Source organism: Aquarana catesbeiana, linkage group LG01 (genome assembly GCF_042186555.1).
Source record: "Aquarana catesbeiana isolate 2022-GZ linkage group LG01, ASM4218655v1, whole genome shotgun sequence".
Taxonomy (NCBI): Eukaryota; Metazoa; Chordata; class Amphibia; order Anura; family Ranidae; genus Aquarana; species Aquarana catesbeiana.
In genome coordinates, this window is record NC_133324.1 from 418,596,411 (window position 1) to 418,617,204 (window position 20,794).

At 39.9% G+C, this 20,794-nt stretch overlaps 1 protein-coding gene across 7 annotated transcripts in view; it reads right to left on the reverse strand.

Moving 5' to 3' along the window:
- MPDZ (multiple PDZ domain crumbs cell polarity complex component) overlaps positions 1–20,794 on the reverse strand; it is a 250,904-nt gene that overhangs the window by 58,636 nt on the left and 171,474 nt on the right. For all 7 annotated transcript variants that reach the window (XM_073635501.1, XM_073635527.1, XM_073635485.1 and 4 more), the window contains 9 exons: positions 18,618–18,708; positions 18,130–18,210; positions 11,997–12,089; positions 11,830–11,904; positions 7,298–7,478; positions 5,499–5,644; positions 3,168–3,251; positions 2,894–3,087; positions 943–1,090 (listed from right to left, as the gene is read on the reverse strand). In XM_073635501.1, the coding sequence (XP_073491602.1) occupies positions 943–1,090; positions 2,894–3,087; positions 3,168–3,251; positions 5,499–5,644; positions 7,298–7,478; positions 11,830–11,904; positions 11,997–12,089; positions 18,130–18,210; positions 18,618–18,708 (1,093 nt within the window). The remainder of the gene's footprint in view (positions 1–942; positions 1,091–2,893; positions 3,088–3,167; positions 3,252–5,498; positions 5,645–7,297; positions 7,479–11,829; positions 11,905–11,996; positions 12,090–18,129; positions 18,211–18,617; positions 18,709–20,794) is intronic.

Genomic DNA, 20,794 nt, shown 5'->3' on the forward strand with positions numbered 1-20,794 from the left:
AGAGGAAGAGACTAGGCAATATGATAAAAGGATCATATAAAATAGGGTTTATGCAAAAAGCAACAATGATTTTCAAGTATACTTGCAATTTCGGTGTGTTTGAACAAACAAATTATATTTTAGTTCTGCTTTAATTACCGTATTTATCGGCGTGTAACACGCGCCGGCGTATAACACGCACCCCAAGTTTAGGAGGGAATTTTAAGGAAAAAAACTTTAAGGAGTAAAGTTTAAGGAAGAAAAACTTACATTAAAATGCCTATCAATGCAGCGTTATCGGTGTCCTTCTGCAGCCTTTTCAGTGTCAGTGCAGCCTTGCTCCAGTGTCTATTGCAGCCTTGTCAGTGCAGCTTTGCCCCAGTGCAGAATTGTCAGTGCAGCCTTGTCAGTGCAGCTTTGCCCCAGTGCAGAATTGTCAGTGCAGCCTTGTCAGTGCAGCTTTGCCCCAGTGCAGAATTGTCAGTGCAGCCTTGCCCCAGTGTCCATTGCAGCCTTGTCAGTGCAGCTTTGCCCCAGTGCAGCTTTGTGGGATCGCCGCGATCCCTGCCGACATACATAGCCGTGTGTAAATTCAAATATGGCGCTGAGACTGCAGGGACTCGGCGGAGCCGAGATACACATCGCTCCGATCACACACAATTGGGGGGGATCAGCCTATAACACGCACCCACGATTTTCCCCTGATTTTCAGGGGAAAAAAGTGAGTGTTATATGCTGATAAGTACGGTAAATAGTGATAGAAGAAGCACTTTGTCTCATAAACCAATAGATACACCTCACTGAAGAGATATTAGTGGCACGTTCTAGTCAAACTGAACAGCCCAAACGTATTTGATAGCACAGATGTAAAAATTTGGACTGCAATTATAGACATCTAGGTTTTTAAATAATTATCGCTCAGTGTTCAAACAATACATTCTGAACCCAGCAAGCAATATTTACCTTTAATAGAGCTGCAACAGCTTCTTGTGTGGCATTTCTAACATCCTCTCCATTTACTGTTAGTAGCTGATCACCTTGCACGAGCCTTCCATCTGTCTCTGCTATGCCACCTTTTACAATATCTGACACAAACACTCCAGTATCATTCCTGAGATAAGGAAAATGTAACAATAAATAATAGATCAGCAATGAATTGCAACATGTTATGTACGCCTTTCAGGCACACCGCAATCTGAAACACAAATTACGTTTTTATGATAACACAGCCTAATAATTCACTATTGCTGTATCCAGTGGCGGCTGGTGGTCATTTTTTACCCCTCTGGTCCGGTGCACTTACCCCATCTACAGCGGGCAGCGCTTCACCCAGGTGACAGGCGGCAGGCATCATGGGCGGCTTCCGTCTCCTCCCTCCTCCTCGGCAGCCAATCGGAACGCTTCTCCTTTCGGCCAAATGGGAAACAGGTCTCAGACCCACTTCCTGATTGGCCGGGAGGAGAATCAGTGTGAAAATAGTGAACATTCATTCGCTCCGGTGGGCTCCGTTCGCAGTGCTCTGTGACCCGAGCCCAGCTTTTTTTAAGCCTATTAGAGCCTCTGGTTCCAATCATGTGCTTCAAACCCCCCCCACCACCACCAATTGGATTTCATGCATCCGGCATCCTGCATGGGCACCGGGAGCATGGATGGGGAGGCGGCGCTCACGCCTTTAATGGACTGGACGAGCTGTCCCTGGCTGTATCTGAAGCAAACTGTCCCTGGTTGTTTATTTTATGGTGTGTGTGCTTGGAGTGTTCCAGAATATGCAGTAGCAGGAACAACAAAAAGGCTGGCCACAGACTGAGCAAATTTCTTCACCCACGAGTTGCAGGAAAGAAAATCGCTTGATTCCCCCATCAACAAAGACAGTGACGATGCAGGAGTCCCTCCCACAGAGACCTTGTATTCTCCCGGTGGGGGGTGATAGGAGGGAGCGGGGGGAAGTCACCCCCGCTGGGAGAGAACACAGTGATTATTGCTAGCAGCTATAATAGCCGCTAGCAATAATTGCATGTAAAACCGGCAGGCTGGTTGTACCCAAGTTGATCAATCAACTTGGGTACAATCAGCCTGCCCATACATGGTTCGAATCTCAGCCGGTCCACACTGAACTGGCCAAGATTCGAACCGTCTATGGCCAGCTTAAGTTAATATAATACAATTCAGATTGTAAATAATATTTAGCTTACTAAATTGTATAATGTATTATAGCAGGGTCCTCTGATTACTCCCATACTGAATTGTATCGTAACTGTACTATCTGCCCTCATGTTGTAAAGAGCTGCGCAAACTGTTGGCACTATATAAATCCTGTATAATAATAATAATATCAAAGGGGAACTAGGTGAGAATAGCAGTGGGGGATGGGGAGACCAGAAAAAAACTGAAAAACAGTCACGGCAAAAATAAATAAATGAAAAGGGGGGGTGTGGAGTGATTAAGGAGTGAATTTCTGCTTTAGGCTTCTTCCACATGGAGCAGAGTCCACTCTGACCAGAAGGGGATTTGTAAACAGATCCCCTGCTGATCAAGGCAGAAAGGGACGGATGTCACATCCGTGCCCCGCTCATTTTATGCAGCGCAGACAAAGGCAGACTCCATATGGGCGGTCAGTTGTAAACAGACTTCGCTGTTCATTTACATAAGGCTACTTCTGATTTGGTCTGCCAAAACAGAAAATGCTGTCTTTTTCCCATTTTTTTTTTACTTGACCCAAGTCTGTTTACATTCACCTGTGATTAGGGCTTCTGATCAGGTCTGCCTGAAAAACTGACAGCTGGACCTGATCAGAACTCTCGTGTAAAACAGGCCTTGAAATGCAAACATTCTCTCTAAAACAGTCAATTACAAATGTAAGCTTTTTGAAAAAAAAATATATTCCATTCTAAAATTTGAAAACGTATCATTTCACCTTTTCCCTACAATGCTTAATCCAAGCCCCTTTCCTGGTTTCTTCTGCAGCTCCACATTCAGTATATCATACATATCCTCTTCTTTGTACTGTGCCTCATCTCTGTACACTGAAAGACGCACTTTTTGTGGTGTCTGTCGCAATACATTTATGGCTTCATCGTGTGTGGCATTTCTTAGATCAATACCATTGACCTGCAAAAATCGAAAATGTTTATATGCTAAAAGAAACTTGGAACATTGTCTGTTTTTTTTTACAGTTTCAACTTCCTTACCTCTAAAATCTGGTCCCCAGCCCAAAGTCTGCCATCCTTGGAAGCAGCACCTTCTTCATATACTTCGTGAATAATGATTGCACCCTGAAAATCCGAATCAATGGTTTATTTAATGAAACCGATGACATGAACCTAAAAAATACAGTCTTCCTCTGATGTATTCAGAGAACAAGCAAGATAATTTGGTAAATGTATAGGCACGTCAGAAGAATGGGATTTAGTATGGTACTTTTTCAGCAACATATACATTGGGGAAAATAATTATTTGATCCCCAGCAGATTTTGGAAGTTTGCCCACTCACAAAGAAATGAATGGTCTATAATTTTTATCATAGGTGTATTTTAAGTGATAGAGACAGAATATAAACCAAAAATCCGGGAATAAAAACACATGATACAAATGTCATAAATTAAGTTGCATTTTAGTGATTAAAATAAGTATTTGATTCCCAAGCAAAACATGACTTAGCACTTGGTGGAGAAACCCTTGTTGACAAGCACAGAGGTAAGACATTTCTTCTAGTTGGGTACCAGGTTTGCACACATCTCAGGAGGGATTTTGGTCCACTCTTCTTTACAAATCTTTTCTAAATCCTTAAAGTGGATGTAAACCCAATTCATGAAATTTGAGCTGGGCACATATATCTGCAGAGATTTCTTAACCATCTCCAAAGCACGCTCAGTTCTTCTATTTTTAGCATGATAACTTCTAACAAGCTCTCCAAGAGGGGAGGCTGAAGTTTGTGACAGGGAGGGAGTTATAAATAGATTAGCACAAAGCTAAACATTTCAGAGGCAAGCTCTTCATGTGTGGGGAGGGGGTATGTGCCTATCCTCCAATCAGCTGTCTCACAGTCTCTCACGGTGTATAGCAAGTATCCACACCTACAGGTGAATCAGGAAGAGAAAATTCTAACAGGACGTGCACTTTCTAAACAGTATATAAAGCTAAAGACAGCAGCTATACATGTAAAACGTATGTAGGAGTATTTGTTTCATCTCTGTGTATCATCTGAGGCTGTTCACTTCACTAGATAAAGGAGAGGGTTTACATCCACTTTAAGGTTTGTTGACTGTGGCTTGGCAACTCAAAGTTTTAGCTCCCTCCATAAATTTTCTATAAAATTAAAGTCTACAGACTGGATAGGCCACTCCATGACCTTAATGTGCTTTTTCTTGAGCCACTCCTTTGTTGCCTTAGCGGTATGTTTTGGGTCATTGTCATGCTGTAAGACCCATTTTCAGTGTTTTGGCTGAGGGAAGAAGGTTGTCATCTAAGATTTTACAATACATGGCCCCATCCATTGGCCCCTCAATGCAGCAAAGTCGGTCTTTAGAGAAACAGCCCCAAAGCATAATGTTTCCACCGCTATGCTTGACTGTAGGGATAGTGTTCTTAGGGTCATAGTTAGCATTTTCCTCCAAACACAGCAAGCCCCCCTCCTCAAGAAGGCACATGTACAGTCATGCCAATGGACATCTAAATGATTCAGAGAAGGGTTGGGAGAAAGTGCTGTGATTAGATGAGACCAAAATTGAGCTGTCTGGCATTAACTCAACTCACCATGTTTGAAGGAAGAAAAATGCTAACTATGATCCTAAGAACACAATCTCTACAGTCAAGCACGTTGGTGGAAACATGATGCTTTGGGGCGGTTTATCTGCTAAAAGTACAGACCGACTTTGCCACATTGAGGGGCTAACGAACAGGGCCATGTTTTGTAAAATCTTGGATGAGAACTTTCTTCCTTCAGCCAGAACTCTGAAGATGGGTCGTGGATGGGTCTTCCAGCATGACAATGACCCAAATCATACTGTCAAGGCAACAAAGGAGTGGCTCAAGAAGAAGCACCTTAAGGAGTGGAATGGCCTAGTCAGTCTCCAGACCTTAATCCTATAGAAAATTTATGGAGGGAGCTGAACCTTCGAATTGCCAAGAGACAGCCAAGAAACCTTAAGGATTTAGAGAAGCTCCAAAATCCCTGCTGAGATGTGTGCAAACCTGATAACCAACTACAAGAAACGTCTTACCTCTGTGCTTGCCAACAAGGGTTTCTCCACCAAGTACTAAGCCAGGTTTTACTTGGGGATCAAATAATTATTTTACTCACTGAACTGCAACTAAATTTAAGGCATTTGTATCATTTGTTTTTTTTTTCTGGATTTTTGGTTGATATTCTGTCTCTATCATTTAAAATACACCTATGATAAAAATTATAGACCCTTCCCTTCCTTGTAAGTGGACAAACTTACAAAATCTGCAGGGAATCAAATAATTATTTTCCCCACTGCATATAGATAGATAGAATATATTCAAAGTAAAATATTTACCAGTAGAGTGTCTGCACCTCCTACGATGCTGAGTCCCAGACCCGTTCTCCCTTTAGATATGTCAATTGTGGTTTCACATCCAGGTATAATTGGACAAGTGGTTGGGTCTGAAGGAAATGTCGCAGGAGTTGAGGAGCGACTGGCACCTAAAAAAAAAATCCAAGCATTGAACGTGAGAATAGGAAATATACTGTATGTTCTACAACCTTTAGGATAAGAAAAGTTTGTTATTCTGGTGAAAAAAATAAAAGATGAAAAAGATAAAAGATTTCATAAAAGTCATTTATAACCTTTTTTTAAAAAAACTGAGTGCTGTAATTGTTCCCAACCAGCTATGTACTATGTAAAACGTTCTTATTGTTTATTATAGATTGTCAAATCCTCTAGAAGTATGAGACCAAGATCTTTCTTTACATAATATGTAAATTTTAACTGGTTTAGGAAGATCAAATATAGGCCAGAATGTGCCTCCTGTTTTTGACACATAGACCCACAATTATCTTAGGTTTTTACGAAGATATACAGCTAAATATCCACTTCGGCTCTCACACCTGTTTACCCCTATGGACCAGATCATAGTTTCACATCTCCGCTATGTGTTTCATCATGAGGCTATAACTTTGGAATTACTTAGGATACAGAATTGATATATACCGTATTTTGATCCTAATGTCCTCTGAGATTTTTTTAAATGTATTATTAAAGGGAAGAAGAGTAAAAGTGCTAAGAAAATTTGAATTTTTTTAAGTCTGACCAGCAATATTTTGAACACAAGTAGCATTACTGTGGGGAAAACTTACACATTTTACTCTGGTACTTGTTATGTTTACTGCAATGCTAAAATTACAATTTTAGTGCAGAGCATTTTAAAGTTATTTACAAAAGGAGTAAAGTTTTTTTTTCTGTATATATTTCATTTTTTTAAATACACACATAATATATTTATTTATATTATCTCACAAAAGTGAATATACCCCTCACATTTTTGTAAATATTTTATTATATCTTTTCATGTGACAACACTGAAATGACACTTTGCTACAATGTAAAGATGTAAAGTAGTGAGTGTACAGCTTGCATAACAGTGTAAATGTGCTGTCCCCTTAAAATAATTCAACACACAGCCAATAATCTAAACCACTGGCAACAAAAGTGAGTACACCCCTGAGTGAAAATTTCCAAATTGGGCCCAAAGTATCAATATTTTGAGTGGCCACCATTATTTTCCAGCACTGACTTAACCCTCTTGGGCATGGAGTTCACCAGAGCTTCACAAGTTGCCACTGGAGTCCTCTTCCACTCCTCCATGATGACATCACGAAGCTGGTGGATGTTTGAGAATGCCCCACAGATGCTCAATAGGGTTTAGTTCTGGAGACATGCTTGGTCAGTCCATCACCTTTACCCTCAGCTTCTATTGCAAGGTAGTAATCGTAGAAATCCACAAGAGCCATTTTGTGTCCTTCTACACCATTACATAATAATAACTGACAAAATGAGAAGAACTATCTGTACAATAGAGCGGGATTTTTTTTTTTCAGTTCTTGATTCAAATCTGCTTAGCTATGATCTATTAAGAAGAAAGAGTGGCTACATATGGTACATGTCTTAATTTGTTTTAACTCCTCTACATATGTATGAACTAGAGCCAAGAAGACAAAGTAATAAGGAAATATTCCTATCACAAAAAATGTTGCTTCTTTCTAGCAATGGACTAGGGTTCTGTTTCCTACTCGGTTTAAACCATGGTTTGGTTCAATTCTTCTTGAAGTGATAAACAAATGGAAGTAGACCCTTACTGCAAACAGCTTCTGGTTCCGTCAAGCTGATATGTGGAAGACATTGCTGGCTATTCTTTTTCTCCACAGTGCTGGATGTAAACGTACTGAGGGGCAAAGGGTAATTTTGCTGGCCTTCTTGATCATCAGAACTTATCGTCAGCTTCACAGTTGATTTAGCTTTCTTCAAAAGACTAACAACCTTAAGAAACAAAAAATTCCCCATTCAGAAACATAGGTACAATTCACAAAATAAACACATAATATTTAATGTAATGCATTAAAAACTAAAAGAGTTGTATAAAAATCATGTACACATTTTAAAACATTTGTAAAGGCCTGTACACACAAACAGAAAATCGTACGAAAAATACCGCTTTCAAAGCGCACGTATGATAATCTGATCATTGATACACAGCTTTTCGAGAGCCGATCACGACAATTGATGCACAATTATCCGATGGGACAAGCACGAAAAGTGTTCTTGTACGATACCGATACGATACCAAATTGTCTGATTTTTGTTTAATCAGTACAGTTCTCGTCCAAACATACAATACAAATACAACACAACACATTACATTACTTCTAAATTTTTATTCTGTCGTACAAGAATTTTCGATATGAGACTAGCATGCAAAAAAAAAAAAAAAAAAAAAAAAGGACGATCATTCGTCTGATAATCTCATTGTGTGTACCAGGCATAAGTCAATTTAGCTGTTTGACTCCATGGGTGTGGATAGTGCAAAATCTGGTGCATCTGGGCAAAGTAGCCAATCAGCTTCTAACTTCAGCCTGTTCAATTAAGCTTTCACAAAAAAATGATTTTGCACTCTCTAGTTTAAGTAAATCAACCCCCATGCATGGGTCTGTGGCCTAATACATCCATCAAGAGCCTGCAGTTAAAGAGTGGGGTGTGTCAAACACCCTATAGCTAATTCCTCAGCACTATCACATATTTTATCTGGTCTTAACAAATGCATCAAATCGCTCAAAAATGAACACTAGACCTCTAATGCCCCGTACACACGGTCGGACTTTGTTCGGACATTCCGACAACAAAATCCTAGGATTTTTTCCGACGGATGTTGGCTCAAACTTGTCTTGCATACACACGGTCACACAAAGTTGTCGGAAAATCCGATCATTCTGAACGCAGTGACGTAAAACACGTACGTCAGGACTATAAACGGGGCAGTGGCCAATAGCTTTCATCTCTTTTTTTATTCTGAGCATGCGTGGCACTTTGTCCGTTGGATTTGTGTACATACGATCGGAATTTCCAATAACGGATTTTGTTGTCGGAAAATTTTATAGCTTGCTCTCAAACTTTGTGTGTCGGAAAATCCGATGGAAAATGTGTGATGGAGCCTACACACGGTCGGAATTTCCGACAACAAGGTCCTATCACACATTTTCCGTCGGAAAATCCGACCGTGTGTACGGGGCATAAGAGTCCCAGAAAAGTAAAAATTTCTTGCTATTTAATTATTGTTTTTCTGATCCTTCCAATTAGATCTTCCAAGTAATTTTGACCACCCCAACCTGTATTTTTATAGTTCTACAGTGACTTTTATTTTGCTACTTCATGATCCTTAGAATGCTTTTAATTATTCAAAATATATTATATATAAAAAAAAAAATCTTAACAATTTAGGCGGAGCTTTTACTTTTTAAAAACTTAAACATACACTAGAATGGCTATAATGCTGTACAAACACAATGGACATATTTTCTAAGAATGCAGCTTTTAAACATATAGGCTAGTTTCATTCCAAATTGATGGGAGCAGCCAATACATCCACGTCAGAAGATTCTACAACTTGTGAAATATTTTTTCCTGTATACACAAATGCTGCCTTTTGTGTCAGTCAGTAAGAGGTCTTTGATGTGTGACCCTATCAGTTCATCATACAGAAAAACTGATTGACAGTCGCAGGTTTTGGAATGAAGATATAGTTTAACCAGTTCAGCTCTTTGAACAAATGTAGTATGTTCAAAGAGAGAAGGGTTAAAGGGTTTGTAAAGGTTCAGTTTTACCTACTTGCTCTGTGTAATGGTTTTGCACAGAGCAGCCCCGATTCTCCTCTTCTCGGTTCCCCCACCAGCGCTCCTGGCTTCTTTCCCATGGCGGAAAGTTAGACAACAAATGTCTGATGGAGCATACACACGGTCGGACTTACCACCAACAAGCTCACATCCAACATTTCCCGTCGGAAAATCCAAACGTGTGTACGCGGCATAAGCCTTTAGAACCACTTTAAGCACATATTGATGCCAGTTTCACAGTATGGGCGTTATTATATTGTGTTTGGATCCACTAAAATGCAGTTTATATTTTTTTCTCCTGCAAATATGTGTTTGGCAAACCACTGCGTAAATATTATGCAACATTTAAAAATTGCAACAACTATCTTTTTAATCTACAGGCCCTCTGCTTTCAAAAAATATATAAATGTTCTGGAGGTTTTAAGTACATCCAAAAAAGCTGATTTTTACATGTGAGCAAACAAATAAATAAAAAAATTGCTATAGTGCTGAAGTGGTTAATAATTCTGCTGTAAGTACTAAACTTTTTGTTTCAGGCTGCAATTGTTTGTGAACTTTTATAGCAACATTATCTCAACAGATAGGCATCTCAGTTTAGCCACTGGTTATAATAGTTTGGTTAGAAGTTTGCCACATTAAGCTAGCTGAAATAATTACAATAAATAGCTAAGAGCAATTTAGACATATTATTGGAATTGCAACTCAACCAACACATTCATTTTGCTACATGAAAAACAGGATACCAGTAAAAACGGTGTTGCCCACAGCCACCAATCAAAGTTTGTGTTTGTTTCTCGAACGTGCAAAAGAAATTGGAAATCTTTCTTTCCTCTAGGTTTAACATCACACTCAGGTGTCTGTTTATGAACCAACAATCTGGCCTGCCTTCACACCTTACGGCTCTTCACTGCGCATAATGCTCTCAGAGGAGAGTACCTTTTTATTTCTCTTCTCTGAGTGACAAACAAAGTGAATGAAATACAAAGTGAATGGCCGCGATGTGAAGTGTAAGTGAACAGAAGCGTAAGTGAACAGAAGTGAGGTTTGTCTGATCTTTCGAGATCATGGTCAATACTCCTCAATGAAAAGTATAATATAAACGTGTTAAAAAAAAAAAAAAAAAAAAAAAAGAGTTACAAAATAAAGTTAATACAATAGCTATGTGCTTTTAATTATATCAAGACATTTCTGTGATATTTGTATCCAAACGTGTAGCCATAAATACACTCGGGTACAAGCATCACAGAATTGTCTTGATATAAATAAAAAACACAATTATTTATGACATAGGCCTTTATTAACTTTGTTGCTGGTATTTTTACTGCATTCATATAGAATAGGAGTATACTGGGGGGTCTAGTGTAGGGATATACCCACACTACAACCCAGGAAACATAAGGGACCCAAACCCCTAAACATTAAGGTTTTTATTTATTTTTTTTAAGGGGTAAAGTGATTGTAAAGGCAGAAGGTTTTTTATCTTAATGCAATACCTGAGCCCCGTCTTGATCCAGCGATGTTGTACGAGTGACTTGGCTGTCTAGGACTCTCTCTCCTGATTGGTTGGAACACAATGGTGCCCGCTGCTGTCAATCAAAGTCAGTGAGCCAATTAAAGGGGGGGGAAGAGGCGTGGCGTGGCTCCGTGTCTGAATGGACATGCGGAGCGGGTGCCCCCATAGCAAGCTGCATGCAGAGCGGGTGCCCCATAGCAAGCTGCTTGCTGTGGGGGCACTCAAAAGGAGGGAGGGGCCAGGAGTGCCGGCGAGGGACCCGAGAAGAGGTAGATCCAGGGTGTCTGTACAAAACCACTAAACAGAGCAGGTAAATATAACATGTTTGTTATATTCATTAAAAAAAAAAAAAAAAAAAAACCCCGAGACTTTAATATCACTTTGAGCCCTGGTTCACATTAGTGCGACTTGGCATGCAATTTGACATCCTAAACGGTGCGGCGCCGCATTGATTTCCAAAAGTAGTTTCTGTACTACTTTTGGCGATTTCGGGATGCGATTTCCATTGACATCTGTGCACAGATGTCTCTGAAATCGTCCCCGAAATCGGGACTGACATGCGGGAATGAAATTGTGCGAGTTCAGCTGACATTCCCGCACTCAGTGTGAACCTAGGCTTAAGGTCCACAACTATTAGACGTCATAGCGGGCATGGGGATTATATATATATTTATTCTGCTCTACATTTTACTAGGGTGGCTGATTAGTGAAAAGAAGAAGAAGACATAATTCCTCTGGTGGTGGAAAAGCAGTGAGGCAGATTAATTTGCACAAATGGCCAGTCAGTTGTTTACATCGCACATTTTTAAACTGGTTGTTTGTATTGGAATCACAGGCAGCTTCTCACTGTCATGTGATGAGAAGTGGAGAACAGCATCCCCACTCGCCATTGCAGCTTCATAAACCGCTGCATAGTGGAGATGAGCCACGATAGGCACTAGTTTCATAAATGGACACACTATTGTACTACTTCTGAAACATGAAAACATACCTTGTCAATTGCAGCACCCACCACTGGTTCATCATCAACTGCCAAGATACGATCCCCCACCTTGATACGTCCATCCTGGGTATAAAAAAAAGTGCACTTTAAACACAAGCCACGGATCACAAACATGGTACATGATATAACATCAATCACAAAACTATGACTCTCACCTTTGCCGCTGCGCCATAATCAGTTAGGCTTTTAATGACTACTCCATTAAGAGTATCTTCTTCACTGATAGCAATACCTAGGCCTCCCTGATCCTGTGAGTAATATTAAAAGTATACAAATCACTGTTTTCTTCATGTTATAGTCCACAGACTTACAAAAAAAAGATATCTGTTAAAATAAAACATGCTAAATTTAAAGTTTAAATTAATACAGATTTTGGTATCTACAGTTCCTAAAACACAATTTGATCTTTATGAAAGATCAAAGTAATAATTTAACACACCCTCATTTAACATACATAATGCTCACAACACTTTCCAATACTGTACCTTTATCTAAAAAAAAATAAAAAAATGTGTGAATGTGTGAATCAGATGTTTCAATAAATTTAGGGTATGTTAACACCAGCTGCTGCATTACAACGCAATGGCTGGTATGTGGCGTGGTCCCACCTAAATCAGTGTAGTGATGATGCATTGCTCTCGGTGCATCACACTGTTCGTTTTTTTTTCTTTTTTAAACAAACTTTACTGAGATGTCAGTCATCTAATACGGGTCAATTACTGGTCACATGGTGCAAGGCAGTGGGTTGTCTCCCACTTCATATGCAGTACATTTTCCACCACACATCTCTTGCACACAACCGCAACGCAGTGCTGTGAACCAGGGGAACTGTAAAGTATTTTGCCTTGTCGTGCAGTGGGACTGCACTGGAATCGCCGCCCAATGCAGTCATACTGCATGTGGTGTGAAAGAATCCTTAAGCGTAGGTTTTCAGACAACTGGAAACCTTAAATGATAAGAGGACAACATAGGTAGAGTTGATAGAAAATTATTGACTCAAGATTTCTTGCAGGTCTTTTTTTGCACTTATCAAACTGATATAACAAGATGCTTTCAATGGTATATTTAGTGGACAAAAGGGGAGTATATAAGAAAAAGTTCATTATTAGGATTTACATACACTTTAAGCTTTCAGCTGCATTAAACTATGCTGTGTTGCTAAGGATAAGCCACTTATGGAGTACTGGGAAAGAACTCTACCCTGAAGAAGTTTTTACTCTTTATCAGTTTCCTGATATTGTCCCAGACTTCTAATATGTTAGAATGGCAAAAATGCAGAATATAATCAGTGGCCGAGCAGAGCTAAACAACATGTATGGCAATTTTAATAGTAAAAGAACCCCGGGAACACCATAGAGGATGAAAGGGTTTCCCACTTTCCTCTCTTTTTTATTCCCCATGGCTGCTCTGGTTATCTTGCCAAGCACTCGCTAAAACACATCATCATAAATTGTCATCTGCTCAGTATGCCTTCATGTGTGTAGCTGTGTTGGTTACCTTTTTTTGACTATTGACAATAGTAGCTAATGACACACATACACATCTACAGACTGATGTCAATCAGCTATATATAATAGATAATTGGTCTGTTCAGAGCATGAATTGAGGGTTGGGGAGAATTCCGTATCAGGTCCTTGGCCAAGCTATTATGACAGGCATGCACTGCTAGATTGCCAACTGGGAAAATAATCACACTTGTTAGAGATGTCAAATATTATATTGTCTATCTATCTATCGATTATATATATTTATATATATATATATATATAGATATCTATATCTATCTATATATATAGATATCTATATATATATATATAGATATATATATATAGATATCTATATATATATATATAGATATCTATATATAGATATCTATATATATATATATATATATATATATATATATATATATATATATATATATATATATATATATATATATATATAGCATATTACCGCAAAACATATATGCAAAGCTAGGATTAGCTGTTGACAGTATAAATATACATTAAAATATAATTTAAAAAAATGTGTGTGTGTATATATATATATATATATATATATATATATATATATATATATTGTATTCTTTCTTTTCAATTACATAAAGCAGTGAAAGGAAGTCTGCTGATTGATTGTGCACAAAACAGAAGGAAGCAGGACATGCGGCTCACTACTTTTTGGTATGTAGTATATATGTCATTCCCGCATTTAGCAGTCAAGTTTTAAGCAGTAGCTGTGTGTCAGTACACTAAAGCACAATAATATGATGGTTTGGAGGATGATGATTGAGGATGATTAACTAAATGTAAAATAAAGTGAAGTCAGCTAAACTTATGTTCGCCTCTAACATTAAAGTGGTTGTAAACCTCAGACATAAAAAATTAACAAAGCATATCCCTGTAAAGTGTTTGCTTGTCTCAATTCAGAGCGCCAAGTCAGCTTTTTGTCCACTGCCTCATTCCTCTGCTATCTGTAGTGTTCCTGACACCAGGAGAAAAATGGTGACAGAGGAGGGCACAACCTGTGATTGACAGCCTCAACTCTCTACTTGTGTGCTGTGTCAAGGGACGGGGGGTAGCCCTTTTCTCCAATCAGCTCTCAGAGCTCTCTTAAAGTGGAGGTCCACCCACCGCTGCAAAAATTAAAAGCCAGCAGCTGCACATACTGCAGCTGCTGACTTTTAATAATCGGACACTTACCTGTCCTGGAGTTCAGCAATGTGGGCACCGCAACTGATGTTTCCATCAGCTGTCGGGTGCATGCCGCCTGCATTGCGAGTAAGGGAACCCGGCAGTGAGGACTTACGGCTTCATGCGGCAACCCTACTGCGCATGCACAAGGCTCTGCTCCTCTCTCCTACTAGCCCAGCGGCCGGGGAAGGAGGAGGGAGCCCGGGCGGTGAAGTCAATACCTGCTGGGCTCCCGGAAGTGGGAATAGGATACCTGTGAAAGACAGGTATCCTGTCCCCCCTTCCCCCCCCGAAAGGTGCCAAATGTGGCACCAGAGGGGGGGGGGGGGGGGGGAGTACAACGAGCGGAAGTCCCACTTTTGGATGGAACTCCACTTTAACGAATGTAACTTCAGCTCTCCACTCCCTGCTTTTCAGAGCTGAGAGATCCTGTGTAAATTCTGCACTTTGAATGAATGTAGGGGAAAGACAGCTGTAGGTACAACTTATGCAGGAAGATTTGATTCATTTCTGCGTATCACCTGAGGCCAGTCACTTCACTGGGTATAGATAAAGGTTTCCAATCACTTTAAATCACATGCAGGGAATTTAAGAAAAAAAAAAAAAACCTTCTTTTACATATAACTGAACATTCAGCTGACAGAAGGTAGAAATGCTGCACAAGAAAGCCCAGCCACTATACAGACAGGTGAAGATACGGTTTCAGCTTAAGCTCCTCCTGGCTATACTCTAATGAGAGGAACACAGTCAGGAGGAGCTTAGGCTGAAACCAAATCTTCACCTGTCTGTATAGTGGCTAGGCTTTGGTGTGCTGCGTTTCCACCTTCTGATTCTACTAGCCTGGATGAGCTTGTTTGAACACTAGCCCCCATTTTGTGCTTTGGGCTACAGGGGTAGGTTTGGATTTATCTGAGCAGGGCTGCAAGTTTCTTGCATATGGGTCACAGTGTGAACATTCAGCTAATTTAGGAAGCATCTATTTCTGTCCTGGTGTAACAACTCCTTTGCTACGCCGGCAAACCTATCTGCAGTACACTGGAACGTGTACCAAAATATCCTGAATGTAATCTTGGTACTGAATGGTCACATCATAAGGTGAATTCATGCTGAAGAGAGTTAATGGTGGTACAATTTGTAAAGTAGAGACCCAAATCAGCACAGCTTTTGCACTCTTTTTTGCAATCTCTTGACTAATGAATGTTTTTAGATGAATATACTACAACATACAGTATGTACAAAAGCAGAAATCAAGTCAATAAAATCTAGGTAACAACTGTCCACAAGGATCTAGATCCACGTTTGTAAATACATTTATTTTGTAGACAATTTTTATACTATTAAATGTGTGCCCATTTATTAGTAGGTGCCCTGGGCCTCCAACTCTTTAACTGATAATGCAGTTTACCAATTGCATCTCAAGCCACTAGACAGAAGTGCCTGATCAACATATGCATTTGCATTCTAGAAAAAACAAAAACAAAAAAAAAAACAAACATTTGTCGAATGCCGCTGATGCCTGGATGAATTTTGTTTTGTGACCAGTTAATGCTTAACATGCACCATACCGTAATGAAGTACATACATGTTTATAATGATATTGATGTAACTGAAATTCCCCCAAAAATGTCTATCTATTTTTGAGTAGTTTTAAAGCAGTCACATGATCGCTTTTCAGAGCTGTGCGCATGGGTTTTGACAGATAGGGATGAAGCCTTCACTACTCACCAAAGACCAGAATTCTCTACTTCACTCTTTTTCCCGATATGCTTGCTAGGTGCAATGCAGTGTAACAATAGCTTTTATATGTATTTTAATAAAGCCTTTGGATTTAGTGATTGTAAACGATCACCTTGTAAAACAACTATTTAAGTTTAAAATAGAAATGAAAGGCAAAATATTTGTGTATAGATATAAAACATTATAAATACTTTTCACTTTTTTATAAATGATCACATTCCCTCTGTTCTTATCTGCTTAAGAGCTAAGGGAGGAAAACAGCAGCACACTGAGATCTTCCCAGTGAAAAGCTCTGGGGAGTGAGGACAAGTCTGATCATTGGAGGAGAGCACACCGAGTTCCCACTTCCCAGCACAGCTAGAGAACTGACCACAATGTGTTCACCTGCTTAACGTGGTCAGTTTTTAATAGGAATCCGGGGGATCTGGCAGAAACATCAGGGATTTCACTAAAATGTAGCAATACAATGAGAACAGGATACTTTTTCATACAAGTACATAGTACAGCAGACACATATCAGGAATATGAAATGTTGGGTTTACATATTCTTTAAGTAAATGGGAGAGGTGTTGCTGTGCCTTATTTTGAGTGGAAGTACAGATGGCAGTTTCTCTAAATTCTGTAAAGGAATTTCCATAGAGAAGTGTGGGTTGACCTCCTGAATTCTGAGGCCTAACAATCTAGTAAGGGTCTCTCTGGTACTTTTGGTGGTGTAGAGTGTGTTACAGAGGATTGTCAATATTCCCATCGCACACGTTCTTGGAATAGGCACAAAAAGTAATGGGAGTTGCAGCAATAGCCAGCTGGAGACTGGAACCATGCATAGTACAGTGTGAATATTTGCCAGCTCACCATGGATCTTCAAAAAAAAAATCAAATGTTTTTTTACTGGAGAGAGATCACATCTATTCTCTTCAGTCATCTCTCTTCAATAAAAAAAAAGTTTGAACTTTACTTAAAGATCCAGGGTGTGCTGGCAAATATTCACAGTGTGTGTGTGTGTGTTTTGCTAAAACTGGTGTACACAGAATCTGGTGCAGCTGTGCATAGTAACCAATCAGCTTCTAGCTTCAGCTTGTTCAATTAAGCTTTGACAATGAAACCTAAAAGCTGATTGGTTACTATGCACAGCTGCACCAGACTCGGTGTGCACCAACTTTAGTAAATCTTCCCCTGTGTGTCACAGTGGAGTCTCACTTCTGATGCTGAAGCAAGGCACTATGCAGTTGGAGGATTGCGCACTTTATTGGCTTTATTGTTGGACCTTTTTTAACTAAAAGTTTAATGGGTTTTGGTTTTTGGGGGAAGCACTGCATGTTATTGTTGTGTATTGTATTTATATCTTGTATCAGAATATAATGTATCTGCTTTTTTTTTGGGTTATAGCAGATTTTTTACAAATTTATTGTGGTGCTAGATTAGACAGTCAGGCTCTGGACAGAAGCCACTAAAAACAGTACACGGAGGAATGGAATGTAAGTATGTCAACTTTTGATGTTGCAGAGCGATTAGGAGAATACAGGCTCATCAAAGCATGGAATCCGGCCGTTCCCTAGGAGAATTGAACTGTGCCTATCTGTCATTACTACCATGGCTCTGAACACACAGCATAGAACAGAAAGATGCAGGGGACATATGAGACTGGCAGGATCACAGGTATTACATGCTGACTAGCATAAAATGACATATAAAAGCAAAGATTTTCAAGAACAAAAGTTTTTTTTTTTTTACATAAAATGTATGCCCCCTGGGCCTGCAGCAATGGTTTTCCACAATAACGTGCTGAAAGGAACACGTGTGTCTAGTATTTATGGATGCATGCTAGAGTAAGAAAGAAAACTAAAAACAAAGTTAATACCTTTGGTAAATCCACATGGAAAACATTTTTGAAGGAGCCAAAACTAGTTGGAGGAGCTAATGCTGGAATATTCTCTTCATTCTAAATAAAAACAAATACATATTTTATCCTTAAATTTAATCTACAAAGAAGTATTAAATGATTGATATAAAGACCAGTAGATGCAGAACTGTAGATCTAACATGGTAGCACCATAATGTTATCAGAGGCTTTATATTCCTAAATGCTTAGTAACAGCTTTTCTAAATTACAGTAAAAGCTGAAAGTTGCTTGTAAGCAGAAATCCAATTTCATTCCGCTACAATTCTTGGGCCAAATATGACCAAAGCCAAGAAGGGTACCACTCGGCAGGACTCGCATGGCACCCATTCCACACAAAACATCCGGCAATTCCCAGCCAGATTCTCATTGCTGAAACAATCCTGTCCACATGTCTGCCACAGAAAGAAGCAGACAGCATTATGTAAATGTGCCAGTGTGATGTCTACCTCTTGACTTGGAAAGGCAGAAGAGTTGGAAGGGCACAGATCTGTCGTTTTCACGGGGCACACTGCCATTTGGCTTACAGCATCTTTATTCCTTTCAGGGAAAAAAAAAACAAAAACATATATTCAGTATTTAACAGTGCTTTCCTTAACTAGCTTGCAAAAAAATAAAAATATAAATATACAATAAACCTAACTCTACCATTGCAACTGGTAAAAATATGTAAAAAGGTCATGCTCTTGTCTCCAATTCTCTGGATAGCTATCTACTGAAATTCAGGAACAGCAAAAACCCTCTCTAAAACCCACCAGATTATTGCCAAGGCATGTGTGCCTCACAGGAATTTTTTAAACAAACATCAGTTAATCAACACGCCTACAGAAATAGTGCTGTACCAAATGTCTAAGCAGATGATGACATGTCACACAGAACAGCATTCAATCACGAAAACACAGAAAAACACACTGTCTCTAGTGTTAGTAGTCCATCATTTTCCAACTATCAACATGCTACTTATGTATGACAAGGCCAAGCATATAAATCTGCTGGGCCTGATCTGTCAAACTTGGAGCAAGGAAAGTATTTCATGCTGCCCACAGCAAGCTGTGACATTTCAGCTGCAATTCTCCTAGAGCAGGCCACACAATGAAAGCCTAAAACCGACTGATAGCCACTGGTAATAGAAACATTTTCCTTGCCAGGCCTTTTTTTTTTTTTACAAGAATTACCATAAAAATACAGTGTTAAAGCACAAAATAATCATATAACATGGGAGAATATATAACAAAAAGTTATTAGTAAACGGAGGATATTAAAGTGTTCGTTTATTAAATTGTGCTTCCTATAATTTTTTAAGCTGGCCATAGACGGTTCAAATCTCGGCCGGTTCAGCAGGGACCAGCCGAGATTTGAACCATGTACAGGCAAGGCTGCATGTACCCAAGCTGATTGATCAAACAACCAGCCTGTCTGAATTTAACATGAAATTATTGCTAGCATCAATTATAGCCGCTAGCCGTGATCACTGTGTTCTCCTAGCAGGGACAGCTTCAACCACTGGGAGAACACAACCCATTGTTACAGAAAAGAAAATCACTCTGTCTATGGTCTGATCCCTGCTGTGCAAAGTCCTGGGCCTGTTGAGACACTTTGCCAGTTGTATAGATCCCAGCTTGTGTACTCGGTATACTTCCTAGTTTCTGGGTTTTCCCACCCCTGGCTGCCCTTCTCCTATCTTCTCCCTTTAGCGCAGTAGCCTCTGGTGATCCCAAGGATGTAGTTTCACTTTTTGATTCTGGTTTTCCGTTTCATATAGCATCATGAGAGTTTGGGTCACATAACAATAAAGTCTTGGACACTGGAGGTCCAACTTTACCAAATTCATCTCTACCCATAGAACTTGTAGTATTGTAACAGCATTGAATCAAATATCTCTGCATGTGCAAATATGACTGCAGGCTCTTCCACAACTCTCTTCAGCTGAAGAATCACAGCCTGGCTACACAGACACGTAGGACCCTTTCACACGGGGCGAATCCCCTGGATGGATCTCATTAGCTCAGCGGTGGAACGCTCCATTGATCCCCGCTGAGCAGGTGTATGACAGGTCCATTTCTGCTCACTGTGCAGGGATGAACCTGTCAAAGTCCCACTGATCTCTATGGGGAGAACGGATGAAAATGGACAGCCTGTCCATTTTCATCCGATTCGCTAAATGGATGGCGAACGTATCGCCATCTGTCTGTTTTGAGCGGATCTGGCAGGTGGGTGTCAGCGGACACATCTCCGCTGACATTTGCCTGCTCATAGTGACAAGTCAATGGATGAAAAAATAAAGGAGGAAAGCTCCCAGTAAACTGATAGCGGTTTGGCGGGCGCTGCCATCTTCCATCCATCTCCCCCGTTTGGCGCCTTTGAGATCCAGCTACCTACTGGAGGGGTCACCGAGCAGTCCAGCTCGTGAGTTCCGCTTCAGGTCTCCTATACTACGCCTTACTGACCCACCGCCGTACGGTGAGCTGGTTCCACTGCTCCTGGTAAGGGTCCCTTTTTCTCCCCTTGTCCCTTTGATGGTGTCAGCACTCCTGGGTGTATAACTACCACCGAATTCATCCATTTCAGAGACTGTTTGATCTTAGTTGCGTAGATCTTTATTCCTCTCAATATCACCACCCTTGGG